The sequence below is a fragment of the Anas platyrhynchos genome, chromosome 1, assembly GCF_047663525.1.
Source record: "Anas platyrhynchos isolate ZD024472 breed Pekin duck chromosome 1, IASCAAS_PekinDuck_T2T, whole genome shotgun sequence".
Classification (NCBI taxonomy): Eukaryota; Metazoa; Chordata; class Aves; order Anseriformes; family Anatidae; genus Anas; species Anas platyrhynchos.
This window is the reverse complement of record NC_092587.1, coordinates 78106882-78123735: the sequence shown is the minus strand read 5'-3', so window position 1 is coordinate 78123735 and position 16854 is coordinate 78106882. Positions and strand designations below refer to the sequence as shown.

Here is a 16854-nt window from a genome sequence, read left to right as displayed (position 1 = left end):
ATAAAAATAAAACAAGGTTTGTGAATTGGGTTTAAGAGTTCTGAATACTCTGCTTGTGTCAAACACTCCAAGTTTGACACAGATAAATATGTCATTTCTTCATAACCACTTTTAGTGAGATACTGTAAATACATGTACTTAATGTATAACCTACAACAACCAGGACCATGCAGAAGGTGAACGTATCTTCAGAATGAAGTAATAAAGATACAAGCAGAAAATAACTGTTTCCTTTTTATCTGTATATTATTGATTTTGCCCCATATTGCCTGCCTCCTAGCTCTGATCATACTAGAGTACAATTTAAACACCTAGTACTGAAAGCTCAAATATTATACTTAATACTTACATAAATTTATATCCAAGAAGGCTCTCCCTTCACTGTAAATGAATGTGTAAAAGAGAGATACCAAAGCCCAGACTAACTATTTCTGGTCTTAAAATGCCTACTTTCTTTGCCTTCATGTCTTCTCATTCTGACCTTACAAGCTGTTTATTCATCTGAGTTGTCACTCTCCATTTAGATCTTGCTTGTCTTTCACACTTTCTTTTTCTGTCCATCTTTTCCTCTCCCCCAGGTATTTTTTCTAAGAGAGTTGATGGGAACATTTAGGCCAAAAGCTCATGCTCAAAGGAGGATAGCTGCTTGGCACTCTCAAGGGCACTAGAGACCTGAAGGCAGTGAGGTCAGGTCAGGTCAATGGGTTTCCCCCAAATTCATACCCTACAAAGTCAACAGCCCCTGACTCTGCTCCTATCTCCCTTTCTTATTACCCTGTTCCCATTCTCTCATTCTTGCTGGCAGCATTCTAATCTCCTCTTCAAGGCACCATTTTTTAGTGTCCTCTACACACTGTGCTCATCTCACAAACTCAAATCAGGATACCTAACCACCTTCCAACTTGCACAGTTAAGAAAACACAGTGAAAATACATCAGTAAGATTTGATGAGTTAACTGCAGTATCTAAATCTTATGCAATTTCCAGCCTTAGCAACCTGTGAATATTCCTGGACTGTAATATTTCTTGTCATGCAACAGCAACATTCAGTGTGGAGAAAAAAAAAAAAAAAAAGAACTGAACAATACCAAAAAGTAACAGGAGCAGAGCAGAAAAAGGGAAATAAATGACAAAATCAAAAGATGGACTTACCTGCAGGACAGTGCACATGGCATCCTTCTACACACTGTAGAGGGCACTTCAAAGGCTGTGGGTGCTGGCATGTTATAAGACAAGCAGGTCCACAGCTATTATATCGCCATTCACATTGATAGTCTAATTCTTGTTTATTCAGGTGCTCACAGCTTTGTGCTATATAGTGAAAAAAATGTAGGCAGAAGATCAAACCAGACTATAGTCACTATGCCTCTCAAAACAAAGACAACAAACTGAGTACAAGGTGGGCCATATATGCATAGCAAAAGAAAAATGTACATCTTAAAATAACTTTTCTTTTTTTCTCTACTACGTCCATGGCAGGCCATATCTTCAAACTTCTTTTTTTATATATAATGAAATACTTGCTCTAGATGAGAGAGCTTTGTTTTTGATAAAAACAATTGCAAAGAATTGACACTAATTAAAAAAAAAAAAAAAAAAAAAAAAAAAGAATTCAGAAAAGAATATTTATTTCCCTGGATTTGGAAGGACAATGTCACTATGAGCTTCTAGCCCGGTTTAATTAAAGAGAACTTCTCTGGACATCAGCAGGAGCAGAGCTGGATAAGAACAGTCTAGCTGAGCCAATGGTTTATTGATTAAGATCTTGAAACTTTTCAGTTTATTTCCCAGACAAAATCATTCCCAATTCCTCTCCATCTACCCTGTACTTACGGCACAGATCTGCTGATCTCCAGTGAACAATAACACCTTTTTGTGCACAGACATGTGCATAGGCTGCTATAGCATCACAGAAGCAAGCACAGTCCCCGGTAGATTCACAAGCACAAGTGTCATACATACAAATATCTATGTAGGGTTCAGGATCCACCTGAAAAAAGGATAAATTCAGGGTACAGTACACTCACTGATTCCCTTCATCCCCTTATTCTATACATATTTAATCTTCAGGTGGTTTTCCTGTTCCATTTGCCAAGAGTTGAGATGCCACAAAAAACAGTGGAAATCCTTCTGCTGACACCAGCAAGAACTCAAATCAGGCCACATTCTCAAAGTTATTATAGACATTGCAGTTTATTGTCCCCTAATACTCCAGATATGTAGCAACTTTATACATTTGGGGCCCTGTTACCAAATCCTCTTGTGCATTTGGGGTAGACTGCAGTATGAATGGCATTATATTAGCTCAGGGTTTTTTTTCCCCCACCCTGCCCTGCCTCCTTCCCCCCCCCCTCCTCCAAAACAAAAACTCAACCCCTGTGCTTGACTTCATGTGTCAGTGTGGGGTTTAGAGTAAAACTTCCCTCAAGCAGAAGTTTTTCTATAGCTTTCCACTAGGGGGATTCCTGCATTTTCCCACAAAGCGTCAGCTACAGGACAGGGCCACAGATGAGAACGCCAATTAGTCAGTCCCCTTCATGTCCTGTATGCTGTCAGCACAACTGTACTTTCTGCTCAGCTATCATCACTGACAGCACAGCCCATGAAGAATTGAAGGAAATTAAACACAGGAAACAATACTTACAAGCTTTTTGCATTCTTCAAAGAGACTCCCAGACAAAATGCTGCATGATGTTTCTACCATCACCTGCTTCAATACGTTGCCATTACACAAGGGAAACACCAAGGCTTGTTCCTGGTTGTGCTTGATATTGTAAGAGACAATCACACACTGCATCAGTCTTGACTTCAGGATCTTAGGGACTCTTCAAACTGAAGTAAGAGACTCACTAGCACTAGACATTTTTCATAGAATCATAGAATCATTTAGGTTGGAAATGACATCATAAGATCTAGTCCAACCAACTTTGCCTGACAAAGTAAATTATTTCTTTGAATAAAGTTTCAGTGTGCTACATGGCAAGAACAAATTCTGCAGCAGAAGAACACAAAGTAGAGCAGGTCATCTCCCTCATTGTCTGCAGGTTTGTATACTGCAGTTTTAACACAAATATTTTCATAATGTTAATCTCATTGTACCAAACATACATCCTGAAAAATAATTGTTCAGAGCTCTCCAGAAGGCCTGTGAGCTTCACAGATAAAGTCAGTCTTCAGCAGATAATAGTCAAGGCCACTGCTGAATAAAAAAGCCTCACTAGTCTCCCCCTCTTCATTTTAATTTAGCTAAGCACAAGGAGCACAAGTATCGACATGGTATTTATCACAGAGATATCCTGTAGGCTGTATCTTGTGCCAGATGAACTGAAATGTGGAGCTGCTCCTTCTCAGTCTTACCCAGAAGTCTCAGTCCCCATTATTACAACTTCTCCCGTGCTCCAGTCCAGTCATATTAAAAATAATTACATAAATAAATAAATAAACAGGCATTCAGGAAGATAATGCTGTGACTAAGTAAACTAACACAAAAGATTTCATGTGATCAAAAATAAATATTTTTATGACAACATAAACGTTTTACGGAAAGATTAAAGATGTATATATATTTGCAAAAGAGGAAGTACACTAGTTATGTTTAGCAAAACTAGTGCCCTGTGAAATCACCTTATCTCCAGGATGAGGACTTAGGTAACACTCAGAATTCAAAAGCTGTGATAACATGGCAATAAGGTCTTACACTCACTCCTGTATCTTGCCTTTTCTGCTCATTCCTCTCTAATCTGAAAGTAATAACTGACTGCTATCTAAAAACATTAAGAACCATAAAGAAATAAATCAATCTGTGCATTGAGCTGTTCAAAAATGAATGGAGTAAGACTTGGGGACTTGGGATACAGAGTTTCGATGGAGAAATATGAAATCTTTATCTGAACTCCTCCTGTCTGAAAATTACAGCTGTTTTTTTAGATTAAGCTCTAAAATGAGATTTCCAGTTATACCTGGATTTCTAACATCTGGGTTGGCAAACTCTATGAATAGCCTTTACTACACAGATTGGCTGTTTTAACATTTGGCTGCCCAGAGGCCTTAAATAAGTTAATTGATCTTTTATCAGACTTCAAGAAAGAAAATTATTTGGCAAAAATATAGGAGAAGGAGTTCATTTCTATTTATTTTTATCTTTTCAAAGCTCTTTACCCATACAAAAGTGATACTGTAACCAGTATTAATTAGTTTTCACTGTTTATTCACAATCACCTTTTTGACATCAGCACAGTATGTATTAACTTTCCAAGAGTTCCCAAAGTCAACTGGATCTACTTCAACATGTTCATTGCTGCTGGTCAAATCATTGTTTTGGATTCCATCAAAATTTCCACACAGACCACACACTTGATCCTTGCAGGGAAAGAACACAAAATACATAAATCATACATCTGTAGGCTGTCTCAGAACTTTGTTAAGAAGTCTTTTTAGCCTACTACTATAATGGCACAAGGCTTAAAAACTGAATTGTTCCTGGCCCTGCCAAGTTCACTAAAATACACATAGTCTGTCACAGAGAATGTTTAGCTCTTACTCCCATTCTGCTTAGCTGAAAGTAGGACCAGTCTGTTTCCAGGGTCTCCAGAATGCAAGAAGACAACTCTAACTAGTGGCACCTGTTGGCTCTATTTGGAGTGGCTCCAGGAAATTAACCTATAATACCATCTCATTCCTCAAGATGATCATCATGTCTATAAATCTGGCTCCTTATGTTCCTATTGTACATGGAAGAAATTATCTCAGTCCCTCAAAGCAAAGTTATTCTAAGGCACCATAGCATTCCTCTTTTCTATCATAGCTCATCTCCAAAGACCCAGAATTTTGCCATTACAGTTGAACCATAGAGGAAAGTAAGAGACCCTTACATATTACAAAAAATCCCTTCATTTTCAAGTAAGCACTCTGTGGAAATCTATCTGCATGTCTGCATAAAAAAAATAAAATAAAATAAAATACTATCCCTCATGGAGAGTCTCACTAAAGTGCATTCTTTAGTGAGAGTAAGAATTAAAGTGAAAAACACTTACTTTGAAATTGGCTTTTAAAATAACTGAGACTCCCATGGCAAGATCCCAGGTCACACTGATGCTGTTGCCCAGTAAAATGATGTAGTAACGGCCAGATTTCATGACTTCTAAATCATTACTGTCCTTAGGAGGTACCTTGATGTTCACCTGAACAAGAAAAACACTCTGTTATCAAGTCTCTCTAATTCCTTTTACATGTGGGCCACTTTCCCAGTGGGACATGCACTCATAGATTTGTGGCTATTTTCAGACATGCTGTTCACCAGAGAACAGACAGATCCTAGACATCAAATAGATGATCCTGAGTGCTTGAAAAACTGCAAACAAAGTATAGGTACAGGACTGATTACACACCTGTCTCTACTCTGAAAAGCTGCAGTGGATAAACTATTGTCTTAAAAGCAGCACTGCTGAATAGCAAATAGGGATAAAAGTACAGTATTTCAAACTCATCACGTTTCTACAACATTGAATGAGGTAATGTCTTATGCACTCCTGAAATAAAACATACATTCACCATAAACACTGACACACAAAAAACAAGACTGATAAACTGAAGCAGGGTTGATAAGAGTACTGGGTGTACCAGTAAATACTCAGTAATGGCTCGCTGAATAATTATATATTTTTTAATTTATTTATTAAAAGGAAACTAACAATTCTGTGTTCCTGAGGCAGATAGTGGCAAAAAGGCTTGCTTGGTAAAAGTGTAATGTGAACTGAGAGAAACATGTGCATGGGTGGTCTCTGAAGGGCCAAAGCCTGAATCTGAAGTCAGGAAGTTTTTTTGTGATTTTTTTTTTTTTTTCCCAACCACCTACAGCAATAGGAAAAATCCTAAGGGGATCATTTTGGTCATTTATTTTCTTTTGTATTTTTCCATCACTTTCACTTCCCCTGTGTGCCTCTCCTCTTTCTTTCCATCTGACTGCCAATTCACAGCCTCCAGCTACTGAGAACTTGAGAAATTAATTTAAAATATTTTCTTTCACATTGTAATCCCCTTTCAATGGGAACCTTAATAGGATTATTAACCACGTTTCAGGAGAAAGTTCTGGAATGGCTGTTACTTTAAACACTACTAGTGCATTAACTGCTAACTGTTGGCTTGTGGAAGAGGTAGACAAAACCTTTTAGTCAGTATAAATAGTGATAAAGGGATGGGAGAAACTATTCATCCACCCCCTAGTTTGAGGGAAAAATACCTCCTTATCCCACTACTCTTTCTTGCTTAATTCAGTAAAAATGCTGCAATGTAATTCAATTCTCTTCAGCTCTGCAGTGTGATCAAAAGCCTTTATCCCCAGAGAAAACAGCTTACATTCTTCAAGGATCTCCCAAAAAGGGCTTTCAGTGTCTGTAGGGAAAAATATGCTAAAAGATAGACTATTCTAGGAACTGGAAGCATTTTCACCTTCCTCTATGCCCGTACATACTTATTCTATGGATATACTATCTAGACACATTTGGTCACGTGTCGTCTAAGTTCTGTAGTATTCTCTATCTTTTCAAACACAGGAAAAAAAAAAAAAAAAAAAAAACAGCAGCAAAAAAAGCAACAACAAAGGAGGACAAAGCTGAGCTGGCAGGTTAACCTAAATTACAGAATTTCTATGTTTAAGGAGGCTGTTTGACCAACCATGAACTTGTAAACTTTTGACCTTGCAAAGTAGCAAATATATTTGTTTCAGAAGAGCAAAAATTATTATTTATTTATTTTTAATGAGGCATGACTGTAATATATAGATACTTCAGTTAAGCCCTATTTAGCTTAAAACTAGAAACTGCTCTCAAAACATTAACATCTTAAAGCAATGTCATTTGGAAATATTTTGCCCCCCTCCCCAAGTAAGTATATTAAAATAAAATAAAATAAAATAAAATAAAATAAAATAAAATAAAATAAAATAAAATAAAATAAAATAAAATAAAATAAAATAAAATAAAATAAAATAAAATAAAATAAAAAGACTCAATTCTCTTGCTTGCTTCTAAGGACTGGCATAGAAAAAGAATATATATAGTCATCCCGGTATAAGCATTTGCCAGTCTTCAGAAAGTTTTTCTTAATCCCTTCTCTGATTGCTGCTATTTCTAAGACAACCTTCCCTATTACACAGAATCCTGCACTCAATAGAAAGACAACTGAAAGTTCAGTAGACTGTCTTGTGGTCTTGGGATACAGATCTGGCTCCTGCAAGGACATTCTCAGAAAACAAACACCCTCTGATGCTCTCACTTGGACTTACCAGCTGCCTAATTTCCATCTCCTGTCTTTTCTGCCCCTTATTTAGGTGTCCAAGTGGAATCATACCTCTTCTGAAAAATGTCTCCTAAAGGAGCTCTCATACTACACCTGGTTTTGCAGACTGATCCCTGCACTAGTATTCACCCTCATTCAGGTAGGAGAGTCTTAAATCAGTAGAAACGAGGAGTTGTTTGTACAACCAAAACGTCCTGCATTCATTCCTCCAGCAACCAAAAGCCTACATGGATCATCTGCTGTTAAGGTACACTGTATGGACACTATTAATAATGGTCATGTTTTACAAGTTCCTGTCAAGTATCAGTGGCAAGCAGCAATTTGCAGGCAAGTTGCAGACTATGCAAAACCTGGTTCAGCTTTGATTGTTAACCCAAACAAGGCAAACGTAGAGCAGTTTCACATTTCACTGGGAACATTTTTTGCAGATCTCTAGTCCAGATGCCAGTTTAGAGCCCAGTGCTTCTGAAAACTGAGCAATTGAAACCCTGTTTCAAATTCACTGTGTGTAATGTTTGAGCACACAGGCAGTCTTAATTGTTACAGAGCCAAGGAAAAGAGATGAACTCTTTCCCATGTCACTACATGACAGGAAAGAAACTTTCCTGTCACGGGAGGTAGAAGTGATTCTTTGTCAATTCTTCATTGTTTGTTGGTAGGAAAGGGGGAAAAAAAAGGAATCCAGTAATCTGGATTTCCTATCTAACAATTTAAGAAGGAAAAGGATAGTTGATAATTGGTTCTGCAGTATCAATTTACAGGCACTTTCCGTGTGCTTTGTCCTTCAGACTGCTAATTTAGAGCTGAAGTTTTACTAGTCATAGGACAGTCACTTAGCTCTTTCTTATGTTTAATCTTGATTGAAATATTTTTAGACCTCTCACATTTAGAAAGGGCATTCCTCAAATGAGCTTGCATTAAATGGCATTTTTATCCAAGATAAACTTATTGACATCAAGCAGAAATACCAAAATGGCATTATATCTCTGGAAGAAAAATGGCTAATTACAATAATCCTTTATAATTGTAATTATTATTATGTTACTAATCTGTTCAATTTATGATTTGGTTTTCAAGAACCACTGAACATGAGATTATTCATCCCTCATGTTACCAAGCATCCTGAAATTTTAATAGTCTTGTCAAAAAGGGAAAGAAAGAGAACTGAAGTATACATACATTTCCACTAAACAACTCTATTTCTCCACTTTTATACAGAATGATAACCCTTTTCGAGCACTTTTCTCCAGTGAAGCCACATCCTTCATTTGAAATTAGTATCCGGAATGTCCCAGAGTCATCCTTGCAGAAATCCTATCAGACAAAAATAAATGAATGAGTCATTAATATGGATATTTGAGAAACACATACAGATCTATGGAGAAAAATGAGTCCTCAAATAATACTCTACATAGCGAATAAGATATATGTTTGCATGTCTGTTATTCCCATATTGATTTATTTAGTTCTTAGCATTGGTATTGATGTGGTCCACCTCTTCAAGAATAAGGTACACTCTGCCAGTGACATACACATATACTTGTCTGCGTATTTTGTAGGGTATTCCTTAGCAGGGACAATCCACACTATTACAGTGTGTGACGTTTCAAAGATTAGTCACTGTGTACATCTTAATACACAAACTGGTACAACAGGGAAAATGAGACTTGAGCTCCAATGATAAAATAAAGATATAACCCTATAAGGTTAGTTTAGAAAGAAGTGTTAGTAAGAAACTCACTGCACAGTCTTGAGCAAAATGTATAACACCTGTTTTTTTTCCCACCTTTACACAAATAATAACTACAGCAACATCAATCTCTTTCTTGGGGAGAAATTTCATAGTTTACTGTATTGATTCTCTTTTAAGTAAAACATTTCTGAGATCCATGGAAAACTAGTATTACGTTTATGTTATGACTTGTGACTATCAGATTTTTTTTTTTAAGTATACACCTTTTAAGAAAAAGACCCTATGTATAATTCTGTCTGTCATTTGAGGATCATATTTTCATTTTAAGTAGTATTGCAGCACTGCATGCTGTTACTGTCCCTAAGGCTTTCATGCAGAGGTCTCCTAGCATCAGAGCTAGGTAGAACATATTTCAAAGATCCAGACAGGTTGATCATACCTTCCGGTCCAAGGAGAACTGCAAGGAGGAATGAAAAGGGTCTTTGGGGAAAATAGTAGCTCACCTAAGAAAAATAATGCTTTTTAATTGCAGAAAGCTATTGAAATCAATTAGCAGTGGATCCATCTTTTAGACCAAATGTTAAGAGAATTTCTTCTTTTGCACACACACTTATAAATACACAACAATTTGCATTTGTAGTTGAGCCTTATTCTCATTTAACTCTCTAAATTTCTAGCTGCTCCCGCAAATCACAGGCTGATGTTATTGTACTGTGTTTTTATTCACCTCTCCTCTTTGCTATGAAGAAAATAGATATTGTCAGTGTACTGCAAACAGTTTGGTGCATAGAACAGGACAGTGATGTTGTCAACCTGAATGAGTAGAATCTCTGCTCTGGAAATATTTAAAGCAGGTTCACTGAACACTTCTTTTTTCACTTAGTCTGAAGGAGAAGTCTGACACAATAAGCCATCCTCACTAGAGGATGAATAGGCAGCTGGGAAGCAAGGAAAGAATAACGTACAGGCATCTAAATTACATCCATTGCTATAGCTGAGATTTAAGGTTTCTCTATACCATGCTGCTGTCACAGCAGCCAGCTAGATATACCACAACCTAATTCACTTCTCTATAACACAATGAAGTCTTCTAATTTCTTGGGATATCTGTCAAGCCATTAATAAGCTCTGCTCACTTCTGCAATGAACATGACTTAGTGATCATTTTACTGTGACTCTTCCAGAAGCTGGACTTCTCTCCTGGTGTAACAAAATTTATACACTATCAGACAGTTCAGGCATTTGACATACTCTTACCTGAGCTAGTACATACTGACAGTCTCCTGGAAACCTGTACTTCAATCCATCAAATGTCAAATAATGAGCTGTACCAATAACAGTGCAGGTGCCATCACAAGAATTTTTGGTGCATTCCCACTTTCGACCACGACACACACTGCAACAGAGAAAAATCAGTGACAATTATCATTTCCAATGTATATAAAAAGTAAGAGAACGTAATGTGCTTCAGGCAAAGAGAAACAGCAAAAAATTTTGCCTCCATGAGCTCATGATCTGATGATTCTTCAAAGTACACACAATGAACAATGACAGTTATTATCTTGTAACTTTCACCATCTGCTTGACAAAGCTTTTACTTATACTTGTCTTTCACTGATTATGTATTCATATTCTGCAGTAAGTAGTAGGCACAGACATATTAAGGATGCAGATTCTTAGCTGAAAGTTGTTTAATTATAAATGCTAAAGGCTGATATTTCAGTTTGATTTTCTTTGTTATCAGCTTTCTTTAAATCTGAAAGGTGTTCATGATTCATCCGCAATAAGAAGCACACATACATATCTTTATGAATGGAATGACTTTGTCATCCTTTGCTTTCTTGCAATGGAAGTAATAATGCCAAAACCTAACTAATCTCTGAAAGACCAGGATCCCCTGCAAGAAATGGAGCTTTGGACAAAAGGTGCACTGAAATGTATAGGTAACTGCATATTATTAACAAATAATAAGAAATGATAAGAGCAATTGCAACATACAGGAATTGTTTTTATATAACAGATTTTTTGTGTGTGTGGTGACTATTTCAAATGCAGAGTTACTGTTTTGTTGTTGTTGTTCTATTTGTTTGTTTGTTTATTTATTTACTTAAGATCAATCCAGGCATCATCTTAACTAAATAGACATTAAGAAATCATTTGCCTAGTACATCAAAGCAACACATTTTTTGATAAATAAATAAATAACATTCTCAATATGCTAAGCTGGAAATAAAAGAGTAAAAATTTTGATGTAAATATTTCTTGCTGGTCATTTTTGGGTTTGTTGGTTTTGGTTTGAGCGGGGGAAGTTGTTTCAGCATTTCACTTGTTGTCTTCTATGGGTAAATCTTGTAATTCCCCAGAGTAAGATTTGACCTGAAGCTTGTTCTCTTCTTTTTCCTGTGCACAAGTCAGGGAGTAACCTACTGTAGACCAAATGGAAGCATTGTTCCCCTACATGTCTTAAATCTGGCCATTAGCTGCAACTCTGAGAAATCTATGCATTTTTCTTTGCTGCTGTCCATCCTCAGTTGTGTCTACAGCAGATCGTCTCTGGGCTACCCAGATAGTTTTCATTACACCACCATGCACCAGATGACAACCTCACTCATCAGCATAAATTAACATGCAGTAACACTGGGTGCAAAAATCCAAATAGTGAATTTACATGTTCAATGCCTAAAGAATGTGTTTCTCCTTTTCTTACAAGCTACACACAGGAATACGTGCTTTTTGAACATCTGTATTACAAAGAGAGGTCTGAACAGAGCCTTCTGGATTATTTCATCATACTACTAGTACTTTATTTTGTATGTCCTGTTCTGCTTAGAGCATCCTTTTAGAAAAACTATTTGCCCTCCAAGGGCCATTACAGTTTAAATATAAAGTATAATATCAGCAACACTGTTTTTATCTGCAGTACTGTCCATTTTTCCTCATTGAAAGCCAAAATAGTAGCAAATTTAATATTCAGCTCATGCCAAAGGACGTGTTTTCTCTAGTGACCAATTTTTGGGACAAAGTAACCAGAACTGTAAAACTCAGTCTGTCCCGTGGCATTTGTTCAGATTACATACTTAAGTATAATACCACCCTTCTCTTAATAGGTGTTTGTTCTTGAAGTTAATTATTCAACATAGTTTATCTGACCTAGCAACTGAAGACATTACCTCATAGTCTGACAAGAACATACATACGAATAGAAATATTTCTTCTTCTGCACATAGGTACACATGTACATACACCCTCTGAGGAATGTCATACAGTGTGATACTGTCCCCTGAGGTCTCCTGTGGTGGTCAAAACAGAATATCCACTGTATAGGGGAATTCACATTTGGCTACATACATACAAATTTGACTCCAAGCTAAATATCAGTTTACTTGACAGAAGCTGTGACAAGAGCATGTCTGATCTTGAAATGAGGTGCACTAGCTGTTCCCTGCCTGCATAGCTTACAAGTAATGCTACACAGGATGCCTGCTAGACTTCCTCACAAGCACAGATTATGTAAGAAAAGGATGGTATAGCCTGACATGCAAAATAAGATACTGTTTTGTCTTTTCATAGAGAGGGTAATTCTGAAGCTAAATCAGGCATAGGGTTAAGTTCTTGATATTATAATAGCCATGTTGATGTAGCAGTTGAACTGCACTATCATTATCGTACAAATGCAGTGATGCCATGATGAAACAGACTGCATTCTTTTTTTTGGTATCTCTCTCTTCCCCACTACCTCCACCTTTTTTTTTTTTTTTGATTGAACTGATTTCAAGTTAAAACAGCATAACAGGCTGAATAAAAAATATCAGACCTCTTATTCTTCATGAGGATACCAAACCGGACATTTTCAATGTTAAACATTATTAAATTTCTAAGAGTTGCCAAGAATCTTTCATCCTTTTGTTACTGTGATACATTACAATCTAAATCATACAAAGTACTCTTACAAATAAGGCTCAAGGAGGTAAATATCATTATCCTCATGTTAAAATAAGGCAAAATCAGAAACAAAGATAAGAGACTTCAGAGTATCCACCAAAGCCTATGTATCCTGGAGACTCACAGGCTTTACTACACAAGCTGCTAGTATGAAAGTGGATCTTTCACTTGGCATCTCCATGCTTTTGAACTGTGAAATAAATTGATATGTTAGCTAGCAAGAAACTGAGCAAACAAAATAAAAAGAAAGGTCAATGAAATTCAACGGAAATTCTGTTCACTCATTTGTTCTTAATTTGGGGGTTTAGAATAGCATCTAACACAATCTAATAATCTAATCTAATAATAATAATTTAATAATCTAATAAGTAATAGCTTGCATGAGGTGGGAGAAGCATTCATCTACAAAATGTATATGAATGCAGATGGACAACTTTACTGCCCTAGGGATTTTCTAATCAAACTCTGTAAGGGCAGGGAAAGGGGAATTTTATCCCTACTTTACAGATGTAAAAACTGAGAGATAAAATACCCAAAGTATTTTCCCAAGATCAAATTGCTAACCAAAGCAAAAACAGGTACTACACTGAATTCTTTGTTGTCCCAGAGTAATGCCTTAACCCGAGAGTAACCATTGGTTAATCTTGATAATACTTCAAAGCATAATAAATTGTTGTGCAATACTTCAAAGAATGAAGTTTCACTAACATGAAACCTATTCCACCATCCTCTATTAAATAAAATATGTACAGTAAGACCAAAATTTTGTGTGTATGTGCAAAGACAGATTATCAAGTATATGGTTTAGCAAAATTCAGATTAGCAAATTTATTCTGTGTCCGGCTTCATAAATGTTATTCCAAAATATTCACTGAGCTCTACAACAAATTCCCAATACATAGCATAACAAAAGTTTTGCCACTAGCGTAGACTTGGAGGCATTCCGTTGTTCATGAATTAGGGTCTCCCATATGTCAAGTCAAATGTAAATGCCAAATCTGACACCTCTGACTCATATATTGCGTTTGCAGGTGTTCACATCTGGCTAAGAACAAGTGAGAATGAGAACTCCTGCAACAGCAGTACAAAAAGCAAAAACAAAAGAAAAGGAAGATCTGAGCTCCAAAATGCAGACTCTCAATTCTTATTAATTCTCAAAGCAATAGTAATTTCCTATATCACTTTCTAAATGACATTTGACTTGGTATTTGCTGAGAACTATCATGAAGCTGTTCAGTTTCTTAGTTTAAACAGCCCTATTGCTACTTTTTGAAAGGAACTTATTTTCCAATCTTATTTTCATACTAAAGAAAAATATCTAAAGTAAGATGAAGGCTTTCTTACCAATGAGCAAAAGCATTTTTTCCAACATTTTCTTGATGTTGATATTGAAGAAAATTCTGTGTTTAAGAGGAAATGTCCTTTACAATGTCATTGTCAAAAAAAAAAAAGACCAGTTACAAGAACAAAGCAATATGGCTGTAACGATTTCAAGACTGAAGATTTTAAGAATGATTAAAAGTAAAAGACTGTGCATGGTTATTGTGAAGAACATAGTGAATCTTGCAAATTTCACAACAATATGAGGGAGCTTTACACCTCGCTATACGAGTGAAATTATCATTGTGTCTGTTTTTTTAACTGAGTCACTTTTACCCACTTGTAGTGTAAGCACATTACAGTATAGGTATCTATAAAAAAAAAATCAGTTTCCCCTCCGTCTTTCTCCCTTGAAAAATACTTTTCCCCAGCTTTAATCGTAATACATGATTCATAAAGTAATATATTGGAAGGGAACTATTTCCTTACAAAACCATAAAACCTCATATCCAAATCTAACTAGTTATGAGCAGTCTCACTAATTTCAAGGTGCTGATTCTCTGATCCAATTCCAATTAGTCACGCAAAGAAGTTCAAAAAGAACACAGTTTCTGTACCAATGGTACAGAGCACGGAGAGCAAAACGCCTCTTCAAAACAGTGAGTGTACTGTGCAGGCAAAAGTCAAGAGATATCCAGCAGGCAAATAACCTATACCTTTCCTGAGGCTCCTCTTTAGCATTTGCCTGAAGGGTTCCTGTCATACAGTCGGCATATCACAGCCCTTCTGCTGATGCATGCTCCTGCCTGAAAAGGATTGATTTGTAGGTTTCCATGGGAAGCAGGAAAGCAGAGGTTAGCAACAATATGCAGGCTCCCTTCCTCCCACTGCTCCTGCATTTTTTCTTGCGTTGCAAGACCAAGGAGCAACTCCCAGTGCCTACAGAGGACATACACAGACATAAGGGTACTGAGTGAGCTGGTGGACGTGCTCACAAAGCCACTTTCCAAAATTTATCAGCAGTCCTGGCTATCAGGAAGGTCCAAGTCAACTCTCAGCTAGAAAATGTGACACCTATCTACAAGAAGGGCCAGAAGGAGGATTTGGGAAACTACAGGCCTGTCAGTCTGACCTCAGTTCCAGGGAAGCTCATAGAGCAGATTGTCTTGCGTGTCATCATGCAGCACTTATAGGACAATCAGTTGATCAGGCCCAGTCAGCATGGGTTTATCAAATACAAGTCCTCTCTGACAAACTTGATTTCCTTCTATGACAAGGTGATGTAATCAGTGGACAAAGGAAAGGCTGTGGATGTGCTCCATCCAGACTTCATTAAGGCTTTTGACACCATTTTCCATGGCATTCTCCTGCAGAAGCTGGCATCTCAAGGCTTGGACGGGTGTACACCTGTCGTACGAGGACAGGCTGAGAGAACTAAGCCTGTTTAGCCTAAAAAGTGAAGACTGAGGGGAGACCTCATCAATGTGTACAAATATCTGAGGAGGGAAGGGTGTCAAGACGATGGAGCCAGTCTCTTTTCAGTTGTTCACAGTGACAGGACAAGAGACAACAGGCACAAACTGAAACACAACCTTAGCCATTCTGTGATTCTGTGATTCTGTACACTACGTTGGGTTAAAAACTGGCCAGAAGGCCAGACGCAAAGAGTTAAATTGAGTTGGAGGTCAGTCGATAGTGGTGTCCCTCAGGGCTTAGTGTTGGGGCCAGTTCTCATCAATATCTTTATCAACGGTCTGGACAAGAGGATTGAATGCACCCTCAGTGAGTTTGCACATGACACTGAGTTAGATGGGAATGTTGATCTGATCGAGTGCAGGAAGGCTCTACAAAAGGATCTCGATAGGCTGGACTGACGGGCCGAGGCCAACTGTATGAAGTTCAACAAGGCCAAGTGCTGGGACCTGCACTTAGGACACAACAATCCAATGCAGTGCTATAGGCTGAGGGAAGAATGCCTGGAAGGTTGCCCATTGGAAAGGGACCTGGGGGTATATCAATAGCTGGCTGAATATGAGCCAGATCAAGTGGCCAAGAAGGCCAACAGCATCCTGGCTTGTATCAGAAATAGTTCGGCCTGCAGGACTAGGGAAGTGATTGTCCATCTGTGCTTGGCTCTGGTGAGGCTGCACCTCAAATACCATGTTCAGTTTTGGGCCCCTCACTACAAGAAGGACATCGAGGTGCTGGAGCATGTCCAGAGAAGGGCAACAAAGGTGGTAAAGGCTCTAGAAAAAAATTGTTATTATGAGCAGCTGAGGGAGCTGCGGTTCTTTAGCCTAGAGAAAAGAAGGCTCAGAAGAGACCTTACCACTCTTTCCAATTACTTTAAAGGAGGCTATAGCAAGGTGGGATTGACCTCTTCTCCCAAGCACCAAGTGATAATGGGTAAATGGCCTCATAAATACACCAGGGGAGGTTTAAGTTGGATATTAGGAGAAATTTCTTTACTGAAAGGGTTGTGACACATTGGAACAGGCTACCCAGGGAAGTAGTTGAGTCACCATCCCTGGAAGTCTTCAAGAAATGTGTAGATGTAGAACTTAGTAACATGGTTTAGTGGTGAACTTCAGTACTAATTTAGA

At 37.6% G+C, this 16854-nt stretch overlaps 1 protein-coding gene across 1 annotated transcript in view; it reads right to left on the bottom strand.

Moving 5' to 3' along the window:
- VWF (von Willebrand factor) overlaps positions 1 to 16854 on the bottom strand; it is a 151299-nt gene that overhangs the window by 75812 nt on the left and 58633 nt on the right. Inside the window, exons 20-26 of the mRNA XM_005012640.6 lie at positions 10247 to 10385; positions 8476 to 8610; positions 5034 to 5180; positions 4219 to 4359; positions 2645 to 2764; positions 1834 to 1990; positions 1153 to 1311 (exon numbers count right to left, since the gene is read on the bottom strand). Of these exons, the coding sequence (XP_005012697.1) occupies positions 1153 to 1311; positions 1834 to 1990; positions 2645 to 2764; positions 4219 to 4359; positions 5034 to 5180; positions 8476 to 8610; positions 10247 to 10385 (998 nt within the window). The remainder of the gene's footprint in view (positions 1 to 1152; positions 1312 to 1833; positions 1991 to 2644; positions 2765 to 4218; positions 4360 to 5033; positions 5181 to 8475; positions 8611 to 10246; positions 10386 to 16854) is intronic.